The following is a 24,631-nucleotide window of genomic DNA, read 5'->3' as shown; positions in this document are numbered from 1 at the left end:
ATATATATATATATATATATATATATATATATATATATATATATATATATATAGTAATTGGCAGATCTGAGATCTGAATTCAGGCAGACTAGTTCCAGAGACCACATTAACCACTGTGCTAAAATTAAGTGCCTACTCTGTGTCAGAGCCTGGGACTTTTTAATGGTAACTGTTATTTTAACTTTCGGGGCATCACTCATAGCACATTAGAAAGTACCCAACTAGTTCAACTGTTGAGATATGGCCTTTCTAAATGCTAGAATTACTAACTCTCCAAGGATTCCAGTAGTCCCAGTATTAGAAGATTAGCCCATTTTCCCTAGGTCCTTGCTCAAATTTATATGAAAGTTTTAAATTACTATGTAAAGTTTCCAGCTGTCTTCAACAGGGCTATATATCAAAGATGGATATGTGGTAATGAGTGGGTAAAATACCAGTGGATGGTTGAAATATTGGTATTGAATAAAATAGAAAGAGATCCTAGGAAGTTATTCTAAATAAAGAGAACAGGCTCAGTTAAAATAAGTAAACAAAACTTGTCACATCTAAGATAAGATAAAAATAAAGGGACAAAAGATAAGGTAAAGATAAGATAAAGAGAGGAAAATCATCAAGCTTCACGTAGAAACAGATCAGCCAGATGGAGGCACCTGTGTGTCAGAGGAGGAAATGGTAGAAATTTAATTAGAACCCTGTTTTTCTGCCTTGTGGCTTTGCTTATATAACTTTGCAAACTGTTAGGGATAAAACCAGTAGTATATTAAGTGAAAACTACAAGTTCAGTTTGGAAAATAAGGTTAGTTTGTAAAAAAACTAAATACTTTTTTTTTTTTTTTTTTTTTTTTGTCTTTTTAGGGCCACACTTGTGGCATATGGAGGGTCCCAGCCTAGGGGTCAAATCAGAGCTACAGCTGATGGCCTACCCCACAGCCATAGCAATGCAGGATCCGAGCTGTGCCTGTGACCTACACTACAGCTCACAGCAACGCGGGATCCTTAACCTATTGAGCGAGGCTAGGGATCAAACCCTCAACCTCATGGTTCCTAGTCGGGTTCGTTTCCGCTGCTCCACGACAGGAACTCCGAAAAATGGTAATTCTTAACTATATTTTCTGTGCACATGTTCAGTCTGGATTTATTGGCTACCTGCTTAACCTCAAACATTAATGTTATGTTGCTTTTCAGGTATTTACCTGTTTCCTTCAGAGACTTACTAAAGAAACTTAAAAAGAAGAATATGGAGATTTCAATATTTTTACTAAAAAAATTTTGTATACTTTATCTTTGAATTATAGAATTAGCTCAGAATCACCCAACACCTCCTTTGAGTCCCGAATTGCCAGGAAGTTGCCAGAAAGAGTTCAAAGAGAACAAAGAGCCTTCTCCAAAGGCAAGGCGCAAACGAAGTGTGAAGATCAGCAGTGTGGCCTTGGAGTCTGTGCACTGGCAAAATGACTCTGTCCAGATCATAGCAAGTGCCAGTGATTTAAAAAGCATGGATGAATTTCTTCTGAAAAAGGTATATTTTGCCTGCTCAGGCTCCTGAGCAGCTTTAACTGTGGACTACTTATGTATCAGGATATGCCCCCTAAAATATGTAATAATAAATCAAGGTTACATGTGCTTCAGCAAGTTAGATGATCTGTTCTTTACCAAAAAGTTGCAATAATTGGATATACATGAATCAGACTGGGTTAACAGGATTTAAAGTTTTAGGCTTTACTGTAGACTTTAGTTTTATTACAGTAAAAAAAAAGCTGTCATCTTGTATTCTGTATATATATGTATATGAAGGTGAGGCTTGTCATTGCATGCTTTGAGTTGTTTTTCTGGTAACACAATTGCGGAATTATACAGTGTGAGAAGGAGCCTTAGAAATCATCCAATAGTAATAAAACTTTGGCTATTTAGTCATGCTTTCACCTGGGTCCCATAACAGTTTGCCCTTTTTTGGACAGTCATTATTAAAGAAATAGTGGAGTTCCCATTGTGGTGCAGTGGTTGACGGATCCAACTAGGAACCATGAGGTTGCGGGTTCGGTCCCTGGCCTTGCTCAGTGGGTTAAGGATCCAGCGTTGCTTCGAGCTGTGGTGTAGGTTGCAGACGCGGCTTGGATCCCGCGTTGCTCTGGCTCTGGTGTAGGCCAGCAGCAAAAGCTCTCATTCGACCCCTGGCCTGGGAATGGCCATAGAAAAGGCAAAAAGACAAAAAAAAAAATAAAATTAAGAAGAAATAGTATATTTCCACTGTGGCATTCACTTGTTTTCAGTTAGTTGACTGTGTACAAAAACTCTTTCTGTGGTCCTCAGATGAATGACCTAGATAATGAAGACAGCAAGAAAGACACACTGGTGGATGTTGTATTTAAAAAAGCTCTGAAAGAATTTCGGCAGAATATCTTCAGCTTTTATTCATCTGCATTGGCGGTAAGTGGGACTGTGTCAGGAGATAATCAGTAGTTCAACACATGAAAAATTTGGCAATGCCATAGAAAAATAATACAGAGGTCATGTTCAACAAGAGATCTCTTCAGTTCCTTGTTTTTGTTTTAGGGATAGGGAAAAGCTGACTGACCTCAGATTAATACTGTCCTTGAATTTCCTTGAGCAGTTTTTCTTCCCCCTTATATTCTTAAGATAGTGAATTCAGATATTCTAGGTATGATTCTTTTCGCACTCTACTATTTTGACTTCTCATAATCCTTTTTATCTCTGGCTCCAGCTTCTAATTCTCATTTGTGTTGGAATTATACTTTTTTTATTTTTGTCTTTTCTAAGGCTGCTCCCCGGGCATATGGAGGTTCCCAGGCTAGGGGTCGAATTGGAGCTGTAGCTGCCGGCCTACACCACCGCCACAGCAACGTGGGATCCGAGCTGAGTCTGCAACCTACACCACAGCTCATGGCAATTCTGGATCCTTAACCCACTGAGCAAGGCCAGGGATAGAACCCGCAAACTCATGGTTCCTAGTCAGATTCTTTAACTGCTGCACCACAACGGGAACTCCCGGAATTATACTTTTTAATTCAATGGAATTATAGAAGATTATGTTCACTGATTTCTATATATGGATTTATATAATCTTCAAATTTACCTTATACCTTCATGTGATTTTGGCCATGTTTTAGAAAATTTATTATTGGTGCTAAAGTATGTAATACTTAATGCTTTTGACCTGTAGGATCTTTATTAATATCTCTGAATTGTGTTATTTATTCTATAAAAAATTTGTATTTAATTGGTTTTTCTTTGTTCAGCCTATAATTTAATGTGAAAAGAGAAATCAGGAGAACTTTCCTGTTTATCTTCTAGTCCATATAAGGTCATTTTGCCTTTAAAAAATAAGAACCATAAAAATCTGAGAGCAGTAATTTTAAGACCATAATAAAGTAGTAATCAGGCTACGGCAGATGACTAGGATTGAGTAGGGACAGTGTTGGCCATATTTTTCTAATCCTGCCAACTACTTACCATGCTCTTCTTTTTCTTTCTCTGCTTCATACCTATATTTTCTAAACTAGGGACCAGTACACTTTGAATCATATAGGAAGAGCCAATATTATAAAGTAGAGCTTATAGTGGTTTTTTAACTCTGAATCAAAGAGGTTCAACTTCTAATTCTGAGGAGGTGAAAGAGAAATAAATTCTAAATGTATATGACATGTTTTGGTCACTTAATTGCTGTTTTTTTCCTTTCCCATGAAGACTGCAGACCTCATTTAAATGCATTAAAAGGAATTCCATATAGATTCCTCTGCAAGTAATATGGTGTTATTTTAGGCATGTCACTCTTTGGAAAAATGAATCAAAGTAAAGGTTACCTAATGTTTCACTAAGCAAAAATTCAAGTATTCACTCTTTCACTTTAAGAGTGGAACTATCTAAATGAGATTCATTTCTGGGGAGATAGGTAATTAGCAGGGATGCAAATAATCTTTATAGCTAAATTTACTTATAAAAAGCCAGACTTGTGGGAGAAATTCCCAGGACTTTATCCCATTATCACATTGTTTGAACTGTTAGTTATTTTACTAAAATTTAGCAGGTTTTATTCCGCAGACATTCCATAGTGGAGTGAGAGTTTACAAGTACCATATAACCTCAAGGGCATGCCTATTAGAATGTATATCAGGGTTCTAATTTTTATTCAAAATACTACCTAACAAAAGTCGAATATTGAGTTTTTCTATATTTAAAAAATTTCTTCATGAAACCTTACATTTTTTCTCTTATTGCTCTTTAGATAGATGATGGGAAAAGCATACGGTATAAAGACCTCTATGCACTATTTGAACAGATTTTGGAAAAGACCATGAGGCTTGAACAGCGTGATTGGAGTGAATCTCCAGTCAGAGTTTGGGTCAACACTTTTAAAGTGTTTTTAGATGAATATATGAATGAATTCAAGACTTTGGATTATATACCCACAAAGGTAAATATATTTTGATTTCTGTAAGGATTCAGTTATGAATTCTTTTTTGTTTTGTTTTGTTCCTTTGTTTGCATTTTAGAGCCGCACCCGCAGCATATGGAAGTTCCCAGGCTACAGGTTGAATAAGAGCTGCTGCTACCTGTCTACGCCACAGTCACAGCAATGCAGGATACGAGCTACATCTGTTATCCACTGCTCACTGTAATGCTGGATCCTTAACCCACTGAGTGAGGCCAGGGCTCGAACCCACACCCACATAGATCCTAGTCTGGCTCGTTAATTGCTGAGCCATGGAGGGAACTCCCAGTAATGAATTCTTCCAGTCATGACTTCTTAAATAGTCTTTTTGGAACATCTGGTATTTGAGAAAAACATTACACTGAACATGTCAACCTAGCACTACTTTAGATCCAACAAACTCCATTCTGTCTCAAAAGTTCATGAGACAGTATTCTAAACCTTCTGCAGTTAATACAGTCTTCACTGAGTTAAAATATAATGTTGTGCCCCCAAGATTATACCCTCAGCTTTGAAAGACGTCAGTACGTGAATTTCCTTTTGAAAAAACAGTGGTTAAAGATGTGATTCAGGAGTTCCCGTCATGGCGCAGTGGTTAACGAATCCGACTAGGAACCATGAGGTTGCGGGTTCGGTCCCTGCCCTTGCTCAGTGGGTTAACGATCCGGCGTTGCCGTGAGCTGTGGTGTAGGTTGCAGACGCGGATCGGATCCTATGTTGCTGTGGCCCTGGCGTAGGCCAGTGGCTACAGCTCCGATTCGACCCCTAGCCTGGGAACCTCCATATGCCGTGGGAGCGGCCCAAAGAAATGGCAAAAAGACAAAAAAAAAAAAAAAAGATGTGATTCATTGTGTCATCTAGTGGCCTTTATATAAGGACCCACGAATTATATTTCTCTTTGAATTAGGTTTTAGGAAAATGCATATTTCTGGAATTCTATATAAGAGTAAAAACCTTTCCTGGTACTACTTATTGAGTACAAGGAATTATACTAGGTGTTTGATATTTATTCTTGCTTCAGCCCTATTAAATAAATACTGTGAAATCCTTATTACAGAAGAGATAGTAGGCTTAGAGAAAGATGTCAGTGCATTTTCTTTCAGTACCCCAGCTGAAATAATTAGGTATCTAATTATTGGGTATCTGGAATACTGTTAATCCTTTTTATTGTTTATGTCCCATTTATTTTTATTTATTCTGGTATCTAGATTTATAAAACATCTTAAATGATTTTGAAGTAATCAGATAGATATAAATCCTTGAAAATTCTTTTGTTCTACATCTAAGTTAAGGTCTTTATATTATAACGAAGAAGATTCTTACTAGGCTTAGACTACCTTTGTTTATAATTTTAAAAGGTTGAGATTGTTCTCTACCATATTTATCAGGAAATGTCATATGCAAAGGAGCTTTTCCATGTTCCAAATGATACCTTGTTTACTTAGCTCTGGGACAGGGAGCCAAAATATGGGATGGAAAGTGCAGTCTTTAAAATTAATAAATAATTAACGAGTAGAATGAAATAATCATTTAAATTAATATGGTGTGGCTTCTGGACAGAACTGAGGTTTAAAAAGACAATAGCTTCTAAAGTATCCTTCCATTCTGTTGCTTTTATGAGCACTATATTTTACTAAATTTAATTTTTTTCTCACATTTGCTTACTAGCACTGCACGTTTCCTCTTGAAGAATAAAGAGCTGCTTATTTTATTACCTGTTGAGCAAAAGTCTCAGCTTTTGCAAAGAAGTAAGAAAATATGTAGTCTTTGTTGCATCACAGTTTCTGTATTTCTCTACCACTAGGTGCCAAAAACAGAGAGAAAGAAAAGAAGGAAGAAAGAAACTGACTTAGTAAGTTATAATCTGATTTTTTTTAAATTTTATTTATTTATTTATTTTTGGTCTTCTTAGGGCTGCTCCCATGGCATATGGAGGTTCCCAGGCTAGAGATCAAATCAGAGCTGTAGCCGCCAGCCTACACCACAGCCACAGCAACGCAGGATCCAAGCCATCTGTGTGACCTACACCACAGTTTATGTCAATGCCAGATTCTTTTTCTTTTTTTTTTTTAATTTATTTTTTCCTGCTGTACAGCATGGGGATCAAGTTACTCTTACATGTATACATTTTTTTCCCCCACCCTTTGTTCTATTGCAATATGAGTATCTAGATATAGTTCTCAATGCTACTCAGCAGGATCTCCTTGTAAATCTATTCTAAGTTGTGTCTGATAAGCCCAAGCTCCTGATCCCTCCCACTCCCTCCCCCTCCCATCAGGCAACCACAAGTCTCTTCTCCAAGTCCATGATTTTCTTTTCTGAGGAGATGTTCATTTGTGCTGGATATCAGATTCCAGTTATAACTGATATTATATGGTATTTGTCTTTGTCTTTCTGGCTCATTTCACTCAGTATGAGATTCTCTAGTTCCATCCATGTTGCTGCAAATGGCATTATGGCATTCTTTTTTATGGCTGAGTAGTATTCCATTGTGTATATAGACCACCTCTTCCGAATCCAGTCATCTGTCGATGGACATTTGGGTTGTTTCCACGTCCTGGCTATTGTGAATAGTGCTGCAATGAACATGCGGGTGCATGTGTCTCTTTTAAGTAGAGCTTTGTCCGGATAGATGCCCAAGAGTGGGACTGCAGGCTAAGTTTTATCTGATAACCCCAAGCTCCTGATCCCTCCCACTCCCTCCCTCTCCCATCAGGCAGCCACAAGTCTGTTCTCCAAGTCCATGATTTTCTTTTCTGTGAAGATATTCATTTGTGCTGTATATTAGATTCCAGTTATAAGTGATATCATATGGTATTTGTCTTTGTCTTTCTGACTCATTTCACTCAGTATGAGAGTCTCTAGTTCCATCCATGTTGCTGCAAATGGAATTATGGCATTCTTTTTTATGGCTGAGTAGTATTCCATTGTGTATATATACCACATCTTCCTAATCCAATCATTTGTTGATGGACATTTGGGTTGTTTCCATGTCCTTCAATGCCAAATTCTTAACACACTGAGCAAGGCCAGGGATCAAACCTGCATCCTCTTGGATGCTAGTCAGATTCGTTTCCACTGAGCCATGATGGGAACTCCATAATTTGTTTCTTTTTTATGTTATAAAAAGTAATTTTTAGACCAGCAGTCTGAGGTATACAGTGTTTATGTGGGTATATTTTAAGGAGTAAGTTTATGTCTAGGAGGTAATCATTTATGTCTTTACAAAAATTTATAATGACAAATGTGTCTTGAATTCTTTGACTTGTTATTAATGGTGGATTCCTAAAATGGTAGAAAACTGAAAATGTTTACTCATGAAAGGTAGAAATATGATTCCTTTTCAGAAGTGGAGATGGAAAAGGAGTTAAGAAATTCTCCCTTCCTTCTAAAGGATATGAGGATTTTACAAATATAAGTACTGTAATTCAGAAGATATTCCCAAAGGCATTTTAGCATATTTTTACCATTGTTCATGTTCTTATCTTTTGTATTATGTATCTCTGTTGCATACTTTACCATAATTGTTACAGTTACAAGAATGAGTTAAGCCTTAGTTGAGGTCGTAATCTGCTAGTGGAGGCAGACATTTAGAAAATTACTACATTCAGGAGTTCCCATCGTGGCGCAGTGGTTAACGAATCCGACTAGGAACCATGAGGTTTCGGGTTCAGTCCCTGCCCTTGCTCAGTGGGTTAATGATCCCGGTGTTGCCTTGAGCTGTGGTGTAGGTTGCAGATGCGGCTCGGATCCAGAGTTGCTGTGGCTTTGGTGTAGGCCAGTGGCTACAGCTCCAATTCGACCTCTATTCTGGGAACCTCCATATGCTGCAGCAGCGGCCCAAGAAAGCAAAAAAAAAAAAAAAAAAAAGACAAGAAAGTATAAAAAATAATAATAATATAATAAAAAATTACTGCTTTCAAATATGATAAATACTATAGTAGAAATAAAGTGCTGTTGAAATAAAAGAGAGAAGGAAGGAATACTTTATAGAAGAAAAGACGTTTTGCTAATTCTTAACAATTGAGTAGTAATTTAGACAGGCAGTATCTCTAGCTGAAAAGAAAGAGTCTATCCAAAGATACCTGTGTAGAAAACCTGGCATATTGAGCTGATAGCTTCACTTGGCTCAAGTATTGCATGCTTATATGAGAGTGGCTGGAAAAGTATGTAGAAGTCTGATCAACACTCTAGTTCCAAAATATATCTAATATTTGACCATTTCATGCTGTCCACTGCTATTACGATCATCTAGAATACTATGTATAGTCTATTAATTGGTTTGCCTTCTTATACTCTTCTCCCTTGAGATAAATATTCTGTATAATAGCCATAGTGACTGTTTAGAAACAAAAGTCAGGGACATGTTCCTCCTATACTCAGGACTCACGTTACTTGGAATAAAACCCAGAGGTCTTACCATGCCTGTAAGACTAGACATGATCTTGACCTCTCTAAGCTTCATTTCCTCCCATTTTCCCCGATTCCCTCTGCTTCACCTGGATTTGCTGCCACCACTTCCTCTTCCTTCTACCCCACCTGTTTCCCCTCCTCCTTCTCACTTCCTTACTTTCCCCTGAAAATGTTAAAAAAAACCTGGATTCACCCCTGAAAATGGCAAATTCTAATTCTAGATTATTTACTGTTAACCTTATTAATAAATCAGGATTGTAAATCATCCCTTGTCACTTGTAACCCAAATTCTGAGGGTTTTTTTTAGATCATTGCTTTGTCGGTTTTCCACTATGTATATTAGAAACTTGATCTGACTCTGTTTTAGCATGATTTACCTATTTAAAAGTTTCTTTCTTTTCATAGGCACAGAATCCTGAAATTAGTATATCTAAGCCCTTAGCTTGGCTTACTTTTGTTCACCAGTGGACGATTTCCCTATTGAGATACCTTAGACAATTTAAACCCTGAGTCCCAATGCCCTCATGTACATAATAGGAGTACATATTATATAAAATAAGAGTATATAAAATAGGAGCAATGCCATCTACCACTGAGGATTTTTTTTTTTTTTTTTTTTGTCTTTTTTAGCTATTTCTTGGGCCGCTCCCGCGGCATATGGAGGTTCCCAGGCCAGGGGTCCAATCGGAGCTGCAGCCACTGGCCTACACCAGAGCCACAGCAACGCGGGATCCGAGCCGCGTCTGCAACCTACACCACAGCTCACGGCAACACCGGATCATTAACCCACTGAGCAAGGGCAGGGACCGAACCCGCAACCTCATGGTTCCTAGTCGGATTCGTTAACCACTGCGCCACGACGGGAACTCCTGAGGATTTTTGAAATTGTGTATGAAGGACAGGGTAGGGAAAGTGGTATTTAGATCTTTTATGTATTTTAAGCTGTATAAGAGTAGTCTTTTTCATGTCTATATGGGAAAGAATAATACCTCAAAATAAAAATGAACAAAACATGATGTTAAAAAAAGACAATTAATTAATTCCAATAGCTATTATAATTCAGGGATTGTGATAGGTACAGGTCATAGAAAGTAATGTTAAGAAATAGACAAATACCAAGCACCTATGGTCAACTAGTCTATGACAAAGGAGGCAAGAACATGCAGTGGAAGAAAGATAGTCTTTTCAAAAATGGTGCTGGGAAAACTGGAAAGCTACATGTAAAAGAATGAAAATGAAACACTGTCTAACACCATACACAAAAATAAACTCAAAATGGATTAAAGACCTAAATATTAGGCCAGATAGTATAAAACTCCAAGAGGAAAATATAGGCAGAACACTCTTTGACATAAATCATAGCAACGTCTTGTTTGATCAACCTCCTAGACTAAAGACAATAAAGACATAAATAAACCAATTGGACCTAATTAAACTCAAAAGGTTTTGCACAGCAAAGGAAACCATTAAAAAAACAAAAAGACAACCTAAGGAATGGGAGAAAATCTTTGCAAAAGACAAGAGCCTCATCTCCAAATTGTACAAACAGCTCAACAACAGGAAAAAACAGTCCCATTGAAAATGGGCAGCAGACCTAAATAGACAGTTCTCCGGAGAAGACATATGGATGGCCAACAGGCACACGAAGAAATATTCAATATCATTAATTATTAGAGAAACGCGGAGTTCCCGTCATGGCGCAGTGGTTAACGAATCCGACTAGGAACCATGAGGTTGCGGGTTCGGTCCCTGCCCTTGCTCAGTGGGTTAACGATCCGGTGTTGCCATGAGCTGTGGTGTAGGTTGCAGACGCGGCTTGGATCCCGCGTTGCTGTGGCTCTGGCGTAGGCCGGTGGCTACAGCTCCGATTGGACCCCTAGCATGGGAACCTCCATATGCCGCGGGAGCGGCCCAAGAAATAGCAACAACAACAACAACAACAAAAAAAAAGACAAAAAAAAAAATTATTAGAGAAACGCAAATCAAAAAACTATAATGAGGGACCTCCTCACACCAAACAGAATGGCCATCATTAACAAGTCAACAAAAACAATTGCAGGTGAGGGCGTGGAGAAAAGGGTACCCTCCTTCACTGTTGCTGGGAATATAAATTGGTACAACTACTATGGAGAACAGTATAGAGATTCCTCAGAAAACTGAATGTAGAACTACCATATGATACAGCAATCCCACTCCTGGGCAGATATCCAGACAAAACTTTCTTTGAAAAAGACACATGCACCCCTATGTTCATCGCAGCAGTATTCACAATAGCCAGTACATGAAAACAACCTAAATGTCCATCAGCAGATGAATGGATTAAGAAGATGTGGTACATATATACAGTGGGATACTACTCAGCCATAAAATAAACTAATTTAGATAATGCCATTTGCAGCAACATGGATGGAACTAGAGATTCGCATTCTAAGTGAAGTAAGCCAGAAAGAAATAGACAGATGATATCACTTATTTGTGGGATCTGAAATATGCCACAGATGATCCTATCTATAAAACATAGACAGATCACAGCCAGGGAGAGCAGACCTGTGGCTCCTAGGGCGGTGGTGGGAGGGAGTAGATGGACAGGCAGATCAGGGTTTTTGGATGCAAACTGTAATGTTTGGAATGGATGGGCAGTGGGGTCCTAGTGTACAGCACAGGGAACTTTGTGTGATTGGGTCACTTTGCTGAACAACAGAAATTGAAGAAATATTGTAAATCAACCATATTTTAATTTTTTAAAAAAATACATGAATAAATGTTTATACTTGTTAGTATTCAAATTTAAATGAATAGGGATTTTCTCTACTTTGTCCATCCATGAGCAAAACTCAAAATAAATTAGTTACCTAGTTTGGAAAGACATATAAATATATAGATTCCTTTCAGTACTGCAAATAAGGGAGTTATTTGCATAACCTTCTAGGAGAAGGTACTTTAGTAATGATTTACTGAAAGGCTTAAAAATATTAAAAACAGGGGTTCCCATAGTGGCACAGTAGAAACGAATCCGATTAGTATCCATGAGGATGCAGGTTCCATCCCTGCCCTCTCAGTGGGCTGGGAATCCGACGTTGCCATGAGCGTGGTGTAGGTAGAAAACATGGCTCAGATCCTGAGTTGCTCTGGCTATTGGTGTAGGCCAGCAGTTGTAGCTCTGATTCAACCCCTAGCCTGGAAACTTCCATATGTTGCAGGTGCGGCCCTAAAAAAATGAAAAAAAAAATTAATACAAAAATGAAAAACTTTGACCTAGCGATTCTGCATCTAGAAATTTATCCAATGGATATATCTATTGGTTCGCATTGTCATGTACAGGCTCTTTATTGAAGAAGAATTTGTAATAAACAAACTGAACAGTTCTAAGTCTCTAAGGAGATGGTTAAATAAATTAGATACAGCTCTCGGGAGTTCCCGTCATGACGCAGTGGTTAACGAATCCAACTAGGAACCAAGAGATTGCGGGTTTGGTCTCTGCCCTTGCTCAGTGGGTTAAGGATCCGGTGTTGCCGTGAGCTGTGGTGTAGGTTGCAGACACGGCTCAGATCCTGCATTGCTGTGGCTCTGGCGTAGACCGGCAGTTACAGCTCCTATTCGACCCCTAGCCTGGGAACCTCCATATGCTGTGAGAGCGGCCCAAGAAATGGCAAAAAGACAAAAAAAAAAAATTACATACAGCTATATAATAAAATACTCCTTGGCACTAAAGTAAAAGAAGCCATTCTCCAAGATGTTTTGTTAATTAAAAAGAGCAAGAAGCCAAATGCTACATAGAAAGCAACTATTTGTATATTTTTTGAAAAGCAAAATACATTTATGTCTATAGTCATACCCACACACAAAAAATATCTGAAAGTATACACAGGAAATAGGTATCAGTGATTATTTCTAAAAGAGGAATTAAGAGTTCCTGTTATGGCTCAGTGGAAATGAATCTGACTAATATCCATGAAGATGCAGGTTCAATCCCTATCCTTGCTCAGTGGGTTAAGGATCTGGCATTGCTGTGAGCTGCAGTGTAGGTTGCAGATGCGGCTCATATCTGGTGTGGTGTAGGCTATTAGACCCCTAGCCTGAGAACCTCCATATACCACGGGTGCAGCCCTAAAAAAAAAAGACAATAAAATAAAAAGAGGAACTAAACATTTGGAGATTGGAGTCCAGAGGTAAGAGAAAGTCTTATTTTTCATTGTATTCTTTTTTTGCACATTTTGATCCATTCAGAATAAAGTAATTTGTAAATGAAACTAACTTAATCTTAGAGTTCCAGTAGAGAAATGTGTATGTCTGTGATTTAGTTTCATTAAATAGAAGGATGTCTGTATGATAAAATGATAAAATCTGGGAATATTTGAGACATCACAGAGCAAGGATATATTATAAAACTGTGGGATGGATGAACTGTGAGTTAAATATTTTTCATTTAATTAGTTGGTTATTTGATTAATTTATTAAGACATAAATGATACTAATACTCTCCTACCATGTATGTATGTATGTATGAATTTATTGTTAAAAATCCGGGTAATAATTGACATATAATGTTATACTACTTTCAGGTGTACATCATAATGATTCAATATTTGTATATATTATGAAATGATCACCCTAAGTCTAGTTAACATGTCACCTTACATAGTTATGAATTTTTTTCTTGTGATGTGAACTTTTAAGATTCTCTCTTAGCAATTTTCAAATATGCATACCGTGTTATTTACCTTAGTTACCATGATATAGATTATCTCACCATGACTTATTTATTTTATAACTGTAAGTTTATAAAACTTTCCCACCACATATTTTAAGGCTGTCTTTACCTATCTGCTTTGAGATGACACTCTTTTTATATCTAAATTTCCCTTTATGCTTGTATCTTTTTATCCTGTTCCATTAGTTGATCTGAATATTCATGAGCCAATTCCACTACTTTAATTACTGAGCTTTTATTATGTGTAATAATTTAATCTTTTCATCTATTCAAGTCTATTTCTGTGTCTTTTAAGAGGCTTTAAAAATTTTTCATATATTGCTTTTTACTACTTTGTGTTACATTTATTACTGTATTTTATCTCAGTAGAGATAATCACTATAGTATGATGTATATCTTTCTATACTCTTCTGTACTTGTATAAACTTTTTAATCTAGTGGTTCTCAAAGTATGAAATCTAAAGGGGTTTCTGGGACACTTTCAGGGATTTTTTAACATCAAAACTATTTTCATAATAATAACCACATTATTTTCCTTTTTCACTGAGAGGCACAAAGGCATTCATGGGTAAAATTGCTGACAAACTTAGCACAGATCAAGGCACTTGATACTTCTCGGGGGAATAGGAAGTATGCAGTAGCTGCATATGAAGACTGTCTCCAAAAAATCACTTGTACAGTTGAATTGTAAGCTGATCTTGCCTCTTTGAAAATTGTACCTAAAATCATATAACATAAAATTTACCATTTTAACCTTTCCTTTTTTTCAGGGCCTCACCCACAGCATATGGAGGTTGCCAGGCTAGGGGTCGAATCAGAGCTACAGCCGCTGGCCTACACCACAGCCACAGCAACATCAGATCCGAGCTGCATTTGCGACCCACACCACAGCTCACAGCCAGGCTGGATCCTTAACCTGTGAGTGAGGCCAGGGATTGAACTTGCATCCTCATGGTTCCCCCATGCCTGGGGAAACCACTCATTTACTTTTTTTTTTTTTTTTTGCTTTTTAGGGCCGCACCCATAGCATATGGAAGTTCTCAGGCTACGGGTTGAATCAGAGCTACATCCGCTGGCCTACACCACAGCCACAGCAACGTGAGCTCCGAGCCACGTCTGCGGCCTACACCACAGCTCACGCAATACTGGGTCCCCGACCCACTGAGCAAGGCCAGGGATCAAACCCGCATCTTCACGGATACTAGTCGAATTCTCTTCTGCTGCACCACAACAGGAACTCCCACTCATCTACTTTCTATATTTAAGGATTTGCCTATTAAAGACATTACATATTGGTTCAAACAAACAAAGAAACAAACAATATTGGTCTTTTGTGTCCATCTGCTTTTACTTAGGCTAATATTTTCCATATTCATCTATGTGGCATATATGGTGCTTCTATTTTATGGACAAATAATATCACATTGTGTAGATAGACTATATTTTATTTATTCATTCATTTGTTTATGGGACTTCGGGTTTTCTATTTTGGGCAATTAAGAGTAATGCTACCGTGAACATTTGTGTACAACTTTTTTATGTCAATGTGTGTTACAAGCTGCTGTTTTCATAGAACATCACTTTTATTAGCAATCTGTATTTATTCAGACTTCAGTATTTGGCAGACATTTTCTAAAAATGAACAAAGTGACCCTGTCAAGGACATCACCTGAGAACATTTGTTATCAGTGGTAAATTGTGAGGTTTTAATAAAGCAAAAATTACAATTTTGGAAAACTTTTATCGATCACTACGAGCATGACAATTTTCTGGTAGTTTTCTGATGAGATAGATCTGTGGTGATATGAAGGAATGTGACTTTTTGATAATGTGTATGAAATGTGTCAACATTTGATAGAGCTGCACAATTCAAAGAGCCAGTATATTCTTTCAGCCTACGCCACAGCCACAGTCACGCCAGACCTGAGCCACGTCTGTAACCTACACTACAGGTCACATCAACACCAGATTCTTAACCCACTGAGCAAGGCCAGGGATCGAATCTACAACTTCATTGTTCCTAGTTGGATTGTCTCCGCTGTGCCACAACCAGAACTCTGAAAGAGCCAATATTTTTTAAATGGCTAGTCAGCCCCTGCTACTACACTGTCAGTTCCATTGCACTACAGCAGGAAGTCCTTGTTTAATGCTAATTTTAAGTGTATTGGATAGTTAAATCTTTTTCGGTTTTAATTCCTAACTCATAACTCATAAATAGAAGTTTCTTGAGATCAGTTATTGTCAAAAGGGTAAAACATTCTTGAGGTTAAAATTATCATTTGGGAGCCACTGTTTTTAACATGCTGATTCAGAATTTTTTAAGACAGTTCTTACATGTTTATAGCATTGTTTTCTGATTTTCAAGTAAGTTGGTCTTATCTCTCTACTAGATTGTTAGCTTTTTAAAGCAGGGACCATATATTTTACCTTTATTGCATTTTCAGGTCAGAATTTTCCTCTTAGAATAAGTGCCCATTGAGACAACAAGGACTTGAAAGATATCCCATTGCCTGACATTTTAGGGCAGCATTTACTATGTTGGCTTTAACATAAATAGCTATAATTTTTCATTCAGGTAGAAGAGCACAATGGTCACATCTTCAAGGCTACTCAATACAGCATCCCTACATACTGTGAATACTGTTCTTCTTTGATATGGATAATGGACCGAGCCTCAGTTTGCAAATGTAAGTATGAGAGATCTTTGAGGAATTTTTTTAACCACTCAATACTTCTATTTCCATGAGCTTGCTTATATCTTCTTTAACATAAAGGAATAATTCACACTCCCTAATTCTTTAACTTCATCTTTCATTGTATTTCCTTTTACCTGCTCTTCATAGGCAAATAAGACATTTTGGCATTCTTTGGTCACTGTATTTGCTGCTCACTCTGTCTGAAATGCTTTTCTCCCAGATGTTAGTGTGACTTACTATTTCAGTTAACTCATGTCTCCACTCATATGTCGGAGAGAGCTCTTTCCTTACTTTCCTGTCTAAAATGCCACCCTGTCCCCAATTTTCTATCCCTTTATTCAGCTTTTCTAGTCTTTATAAAGTACTTGTTAGCATCCAAAATTATGTTAAGTATTCATTTGTTTTCTTGTTTGTCAATGTGTCCCACTAGAATATGTTCTCTAGAAGGTCAGGAAATTTACCTGTCTCTTCTGTATCACCAGTGCCTAGAATAGTTCTGGCACATTGTAAGTTTTAATAAATATTTATGGATGGACCTATGGATGGATAGATGAATTAATGGACAAATTCTTGAATTATAAGCGTAAAGTAACTTTTTTCTAATATACTCCTTTCAACAGGGCCTTTAAATCCTAGAATGTGTGTGAAGATTTTTTGTGAGTCAACTTGGTTCTATCTTACAGAGGACCTTTAGCTTTCACTCCTCTCATTCCATACATTTGCTGTGGTGCTTTTTAATAACTCCATGAGCATTTGTTTACTAGTGGGCCAGAACTGAATGAATGAAGTATTAGGAAGGGCTGGGTGGGTCCATGACAACATGGAGAAAATCATGTTCATCATAGCAATATCACCATGAATGCTGGATATACTCACTTGTTCTATTGTTCAACAGTGGTTTTCCTTTTGTTTTCTTATCAGTAGAGTTAAAAAAAATTACAGTGAGAGTGAAATAGGAAGTAGTTTGCCATGTACTTGACTGTTTAATGTTAATCTGATTCCTGTAGGTTTGGTATAATTTTCTTGGTTATGTGAAACTAAAAATGTGAAGAATCTACTTTTTTATAACCTTGGTGTGCTTGGTTTGAAAACCCCTCAAGTCCTACTTTAGAAATTTCAGGAAGGATATTTAGGTGTCGATATACAGGAACCAGAGCTGGTGTGCCAGAATGACATAGGCCAAGTGTTTTCTCAGTAGCCTTCTCTCAGCATGCCCTTCCCATTAATACTGCCTAGCTACCCTATTATCCCCTGTTCCAAGAAAGTATTTCTGCTCCAAACCTTTGCTTTGGCTCATCTTCCCAGTCACATCTGATATTCTGGTTCCTCAGAGCTCTATTCTGAACCTTCTAAGATAGTAAATAAAGCCTTTCTTTTATCTTAATTTAAGCTCTGAAATTTGTTTTTATTTCACTGTTTTTTTAACAGTAATGCATTTCTTACCCATTGGAATGATTCTTAATAGGTATTTCAGGCATTTTAGCATATTGTAGAGCATATGTTAGAGGGGAACATGAGCACTAATCTGTGAGGCAAACCACAAAGATAAATAAATACTCTGCTGGAATGCGGTAGGGCCAGGGAAGAGGGCTGGACAGTTTTGAAAAAGTAAAAAGCTTTTTCATAGACAGTGGTTAGAAATTTCAACTATATTTTCAACCTCATTTTTCTGAAAAGAATGGGTTAAGCACCTTTTTCATTCTCATACCATTACACACACACACACATACACACACACAAACTAATACCATTATATATATAGCATATATAGAGTGTATATATATATACACTCTATATATGCTATATAGCTATTATAGCAGTCTCAGATTTAAAGAAAAAAATTTATATTCAAAATAAAGCAGTAAACTTGTTAACTTATAGTCACTGATATACAGACTTCTGAAAAATACTACATTCTTAACCTGTTTTTCAGTGTGCAAGTATGCTTGCCATAAGAAATGCTGTCTGAAAACCACAGCCAAGTGTTCTAAAAAGGTAAGAAGTTATCACCTATGAGTGATAAATAATGGGTCTATTGGTCTTTTGTGCCTTGTGGAAAGAAATCAAGACCTCTTTCATGATTTTTATAGGGTAGCGGTTTTCAAACTTTTTGGCCACAAATTTCAATAAGAAATACATTTTATATCATAAGCCAGAATACACATATAGAACGATGTGTGCGTGTGTGTGTGTGTGTGTGTGTGTGTGTGTATAACTGAATCTGTTTTCCTGGAACTATATTTACCTTAATTATGTCGGAGCTACTAAACTGATTTCACAACCGACAACTTATTAAAGCACCTCTTTTAAAGGCTTCCTACCTCTTAAACATTCATAAGTATTCCTAGAAATTATCCTGAAAATGGTAGGCTACAGTTAAAAATTTTAACATGAGAAGTAAAATTCACCAGCATAGTTGGTGTTTTTACATATTTCTGCTTGGATACACAGATCTAAAAGATACTGAACATATACTCTGTTTCCTTTATGCTTCAACAAAGCAACTATTTTGGAAATATTTCATCCTTTTATTGTATAATCATATTTTCTTACTTATAATCACATATAATTTTAACAATACTGTGCAAATCTGAACTGTAATAAAATGTGTGTGCATGTTTACAGCCTCTGTATATAGTTTGTATCTGTTCCAAAGTGGTAAACAAATTATGGCAAAGTACAAAGAGAAACTCAACTCAGGGCTTAAAATACAAAAGGTGGGACATCTGCTTCCTGCTAAGATGGAGTAGTTTGTGGCAGACCAATACTCATGATCAGATCAACTGAAAAAAGTCTGTTGCATAGCATCAGAAAGCTGTCCGGGCAAGCTGGAATTTAGGGGCCTAGATCAGAGAATTTCAGATTGGTGAATCTATATCTGTGAGATGTTTTTCTCTTAATGGGAATTTGTCAATTTTTGTTGAAGGATAAGAAACCTAGATTTTGGGTAGCAGCCCACACTTAAGAGTCGGAGAAGCCAGCAGAACTTTTAGGAATCTCAAATGATTATAGAGACAAAAGTTGGAATTTAGGATTACCAGCACTTGAGGGACCATGATCCAGGCATATATTGAAGTGAGCCTGAAACTCGGAAGTTTTCCCCTCCAAGTATTTTCTGAATTCTTAAGCTGCATGGGACAAAAGACTAAGAAGATAAAGAGAAAAAGAGAGTAAAGAAGGATCCTAGTCAATACTCTGGACTCTTCAGTGAGACCTGTGAATAGCTATAATCTAGGAAAGGGGATGAGCTTTTATAAAAACTTCAGGGCAGCCTTGATTGGATTAAGGTGATCTCTTCCTTTTTCTGTCTCCCCACAAGAGAGAATAGGATGAACTCTCTCTAATGGGAGATAACCTTGTTGAGCACCTTTACGATTTTATTCATATATAAAAATCATACATTAAGAAATGAGACTGGAGTTCCCATCGTGGTGCAGCGGAAATGAATCCAACTAGGAACCATGAGGTTGTGGGTTCGATCTCTGGCCTTGCTCAGTGGGTTAAGGATCTGTCGTTGCCGTGAGCTGTGGTGTAGGTCACAGACAGGGCTCACATCCTGTGTTGCTGTGGCTCTGGCGTAGGCTGGCGGCTACAGCTCCAATTAGACCCCTAGCCTGGGAACCTCCATATGCTGTGGGTGCGGCCCTAAAAAAAGGACAAAGAGACCGAAAAAAAAAAAAAAAAAGAAATGAGACTAAGGGAGTTCCCATTGGGGCTCAGCAGTAATGAACCCAACTGGTATCCATGACGCTGTGGGACCCCTGGCCTCGCCCAGTGGGTTAAGGATCTGGCGTTGCTGTGAGCTGCAGTGTAGGTCTGAGATGTGGCTTGGATCTGGCATAGCTGTGGCTGTTGCTTAGGACAGCAGCTGCAGCTCTGATTCAACCCCCAGCCTGGGAACATCCATAAACCACAGGTGTGGCCCTAAAAAGCAAAAAAAAAAAAAAAAGAAGGGTGGGGGGGAGGGTGGAAAGAAGGAAGCTAAGGAGTTCTTGCTGTGGCTTCAATCCCTGATACACCACAGTAGGTTAAGGATCTGGCATTGTTGCAGCTCTGGCTCAGATTCAGTCTCTGGCAGGGAAACTTGCATATGCTGTGGGTGTGGCCAAAAAAAAAAAAAAAAAAAGAAATGAGACTAAGAAAAAAATGGACAATGTCCATGGACTCATAGATGATCCAGTTACTGAATTCAGAGATGTACTTTTTAAAATGTAATAATATATTCAAATTGTAGATAAAAAGATTAAAAATATCTTTATCACAAAACTGTTTGAAATCGTTTGTGTGTGTATAAAGAGCCAAATGGAAATTGTAAAAATAAAAAATGCAATTGAAATTATAAACTCAAAAGATAGGTTTAGCTGTATACTATGCATAAGAGAAGAGAAAAGATTAGTAAGAGCTTTTTTTTTTTTTCATTCTCTCATCTTTATTAGCATTTATGCTGTATATATATATATATATTTTTTTTTTTTTCTTTTTGTCTTTTTGCCTTTTGAGGGCCTCTCCCATGGCATATGGAGGTTCCCAGGCTAGGGGTCTAATCAAAGCTGTAGCCACCAGCCTACACCAGAGCCACAGCAACGCAGGATCCAAGCTGCATATGTGACCTCCAAGCCGTGTCTGTGACCCACACCACAGCTCACGGCAACACCGGATCCTTAACCCACTCAGCAAGGCCAGAGATCGAACCCGCAACCTCATGGTTCCTAGTCGGATTCATTAACCACTGAGCCACGATGGGAACTCCTATGATATATATTCTACTTGTTATTCTTGTAATGGTTACTTTAAAGACTACAACAAATATTCATAACATATTAAGTCAAATGTATTTTCAGCATTTTTCCCACTTCCCAACTAATCCAACCATCTTTGTGTTGTTGTTGTCACACATTCTAATTCTCTTTATATTTTAAGCCGCAAGACATTATTATTGTGTTTTTAGTCAACATTCACTCAAGAAATGAGAGAAACAGAACCATAAATCAAGTCAAAGAAAATAAATAGCAGATTGTTAGCTATAAGTCCACATATATTGGTGATTACATTAAATGTTAATAGGCCAAATATTTCTAATTATAAGACCAGGATAAAATCAACTGAAAATTTCAGTATGCTGTTTACAAGAAACATACTTACGTATAAAAATACAGAAATGTTGAAAGCAAAAGGATAGATAGATATAGCATGCAGAGACTAACCAACAGAAAAATAGTCTAGCTGTAATAATATTAAAATGTACTTTAGGGCAAGAAACTTTACTTCAGGTAAAGGTGTTTCATAATAATAAAATGGTCAGACCATCAGGGAGCTATAAAAATTCTAACTTTAGAAGTTATTTATTGTGGCTTCAGTACCTGGAAGACAGAAATTCAGTAAGGGGGCAGCTGATATGAAAAACATGATTAAAAATCTTGACCTACTTGACCTGCATCCTCCAACTCCCTGAATACAGAGTCTTTTCAAGTACACATAGAATATTTGACAAAATTGATCATATGTTGGGCCATAAAGCAAGTCCCTACAAATCTCAGAGGATTGAATATATTGAGAGTATAAATTTTGACCAGAATAAAATTAAACTGTAAATAAACACAAAAATAACTAGACAGTCCTCACATGTTTGGAAATTAAGCAATGTACCTCAAAATTACAATAAAATGGAAAATATTTTGAACTAAATATGAAAGTATGATACAACAATAGTGTGGGTGCAGCTAAATTCGTTAGAGGAATATTTCTAGCTTGAAATATGTATTAATATACATTAATTATAGTAATATTAATGTACTTGAGAGTTTACATTAGAAAGGATACAAGAAATTATGTAAACTTTTCTCTCTTAGAAGGCAGGAGAAAAAAATGCAGCAAATTAAACCCAAAGACAATAAATAAAAGTTAAAAAAAGATAAATAAAATGGAAAGCATTTATATAAGAGATGAAAAGCTACAAAGCTAAATATTTTTTTTTTTCTCCTGTGGCGTATGGAAGTTCCTGGGCTAGGGGTTGAATTGGAGCTGCAGCTGCCAGCCTACACCACCATCACAGCAACGCAGGATCCAAGCTGCATATGTGACCTCTGCCACAGCCTATGGTAATGCCAGATTCTTAACCTACTGAGTGAGCCCAGGGATCAAACCTACATCCTCCCAACACTATGTTGGGTTCTTAACCTGCTGAGCCACAATGAGAACTCCTACAAAGCCAAATTTTAACTCTTTGAAAAGACTAAGACAATGTATAAACTTTTAGCAAGAGTGATCAATAAAAAGTTTTTAAAAAACCAAATTATCATTCTCAAGAAGAAAAATATATACTGCAGATATGGCATATATTGAGAGAAAAATAAAAGGCTATTATGGATACCTTGATACTAATAAAGTTGACATTTCAGATTAATTAGGCAAATTCCCACAAAAACACAACTTAGCTAAACTAAGTCAAGAAAAAGTAGAAAATATGAAGAGTTATAGCTATAAAAGTAGGATCTGTAATTGAAAAATCAGTACTGCCAGAGAACAATAAAGAGTAAATTCTTCAGTACTTTTTCCCCAAAATTGACTTAAAAAAATAGCAAAACGTTCAAATTAAGCATGAAAAGGATAAAGGAAAATTGCAGTTCAGTCTGTATCATAAGCTTAGTTATAAAGCCTTAGCCAAAATATCAGTACATTGAATCTGTGCTAATGATAAATGAAAAAATACTTCATGATGAAGTTGGTTTTTAATCCATAAATGCAAGTTTTATGGGGAAAAAAATCAGTTTTTAGAAAAAAATCATTCAAAAATCTGTTGATATAATTTATCACATTGAACTAATAAAGAAAAATTATGATCATCTCAATAAATATAAGAAAAGTATTAGATAAAATTCAAAACCTATTTGCTATTCAAACAAGAAATAATCAGCCATAGACTGGAAGAAGATATTTGCAGCTTGGATCTACAACATATTAAAAGTATCTACAAATCAATAAGAAAGATGGTCAACTTTGTAGAAAGATGAGCACATGACTTAAGCAAGCACCTCACAAAAGAGGATTTCCAAATGACTAGTAAACATATGAAAAGGTGTCCACCTTCACTAAATCATCATGGAAATGCAAATTGCAGTCATAGTGTGATACATACCTACTAGAATGGCTAAAATGAAAACCTTCCTAGCAAGGATATAGAGCAGTTTGAACTTTCATACATTCCTGGCAGGAGTTTAAGTTAGCCTAATCACTCTTGAAATTATTTGGCAGTACTTACCAAACCTGAACATAAGCATTCTCATGACTTAACAGTACCACTCCAAGATATATAGATATATATATCTATATCTATATATGCCACAGATATACATAGATATCTGTGCCAAAAGTCAAAAGAACAGTCATATCAGCACTATTTGAAATATCCCCAAACTGAAAGAAACTTAAATGTCCATAAGCAGTAGAATGAGTAAATAAATTGTGGGATATTTGTATAATGGAATACCATATGGCAATGAGATTAAACCATTGGTACTCACAAACATAATATTAAATGAAAGAAACGAGTAACAAAAGAGTATATACTACATTATTCTGTTTAAAGTTCAAAAATAAATGAAACTTAACTCATGAAATACAAATTATATGATACCATTAATGTTCACAAGCAGGTTAGAGTAATTTATGGTGATGGAAATACAGATATTGATTATTTGTGAGGGGTGAAAGCATAGTAGCTGGGAGGGCCTTGAGGAGGATATAACTGCCGGTTATATTTTTCTTGATTTTGGTTCTGGTAACAAGTGTACATTCACTTCAGCAAAGGCTGTCAAGCTATATACTTACGATTTATACACTTTTTTTGTATATATGTCATACTTCAGTAAAACTATTTAAATATACCAGAACGTTAATTTGGACAGAAAATAACTAAAAATATGTACTGTTTTCAATGAGAACTCAGCATATTAACTTTTTTCAGTTGAAAATAGTAAAATTACATTTTCCCTTAATTTCAAGAAATATAAATTTTTAGCATGTTTGCTTTAGATTACTTGGTTTCAAATAAAAATATTTTAGTTTTTATTTATCCTCAAGTATTTGTAAATTGTTTTTGCTTTCACATGTCTTGCTATTAACGTTTCTAGTGCCCTAGGGATAGCCATAACATACGTGCATACATTTATTTATTTATTGTCTTTTTAGGGCCATACCTGTGGCATATGGAAGTTCCCAGACTAGGGGTCAAATCAGATCCGTAGCCACCAGCCTACACCACAGGCCATAGCAATGCCAGATCTGACCCACATGCAAACTACATCACAGCTGGCGGCAACACCATATCCTTAACCCACTGAGCAAGGCCAGGGATTAAACCCG

At 36.8% G+C, this 24,631-nt stretch overlaps 2 protein-coding genes and 1 long non-coding RNA gene across 52 annotated transcripts in view; all 3 read left to right on the top strand.

Moving 5' to 3' along the window:
* Positions 1–24,631, top strand: part of LOC146406890 (uncharacterized) — a 994,549-nt gene that overhangs the window by 373,961 nt on the left and 595,957 nt on the right. The gene's annotated exons all lie outside the window — the stretch shown is intronic.
* The window catches only part of LOC100627175 (GRAM domain containing 2-like), a 464,606-nt gene that overhangs the window by 245,165 nt on the left and 194,810 nt on the right, over positions 1–24,631 (top strand). The window lies entirely within an intron of this gene.
* Positions 1–24,631, top strand: part of MYO9A (myosin IXA) — a 226,668-nt gene that overhangs the window by 170,105 nt on the left and 31,932 nt on the right. For all 50 annotated transcript variants that reach the window (XM_084979663.1, XM_084979645.1, XM_084979706.1 and 47 more), the window contains 6 exons: positions 1,296–1,519; positions 2,311–2,427; positions 4,244–4,432; positions 6,255–6,302; positions 16,150–16,261; positions 18,204–18,265. In XM_084979663.1, the coding sequence (XP_084835789.1) occupies positions 1,296–1,519; positions 2,311–2,427; positions 4,244–4,432; positions 6,255–6,302; positions 16,150–16,261; positions 18,204–18,265 (752 nt within the window). The remainder of the gene's footprint in view (positions 1–1,295; positions 1,520–2,310; positions 2,428–4,243; positions 4,433–6,254; positions 6,303–16,149; positions 16,262–18,203; positions 18,266–24,631) is intronic.

Source organism: Sus scrofa, chromosome 1, assembly GCF_054392235.1.
Source record: "Sus scrofa isolate SSC_HxYL_T2T_F1_AM1 chromosome 1, Sscrofa_HxYL_maternal_Yorkshire_Landrace_v2.0, whole genome shotgun sequence".
NCBI lineage: Eukaryota > Metazoa > Chordata > Mammalia > Artiodactyla > Suidae > Sus > Sus scrofa.
The sequence above is the reverse complement of the archived record's forward strand: the minus strand, read 5'-3'. Positions and strand labels throughout refer to the sequence as shown.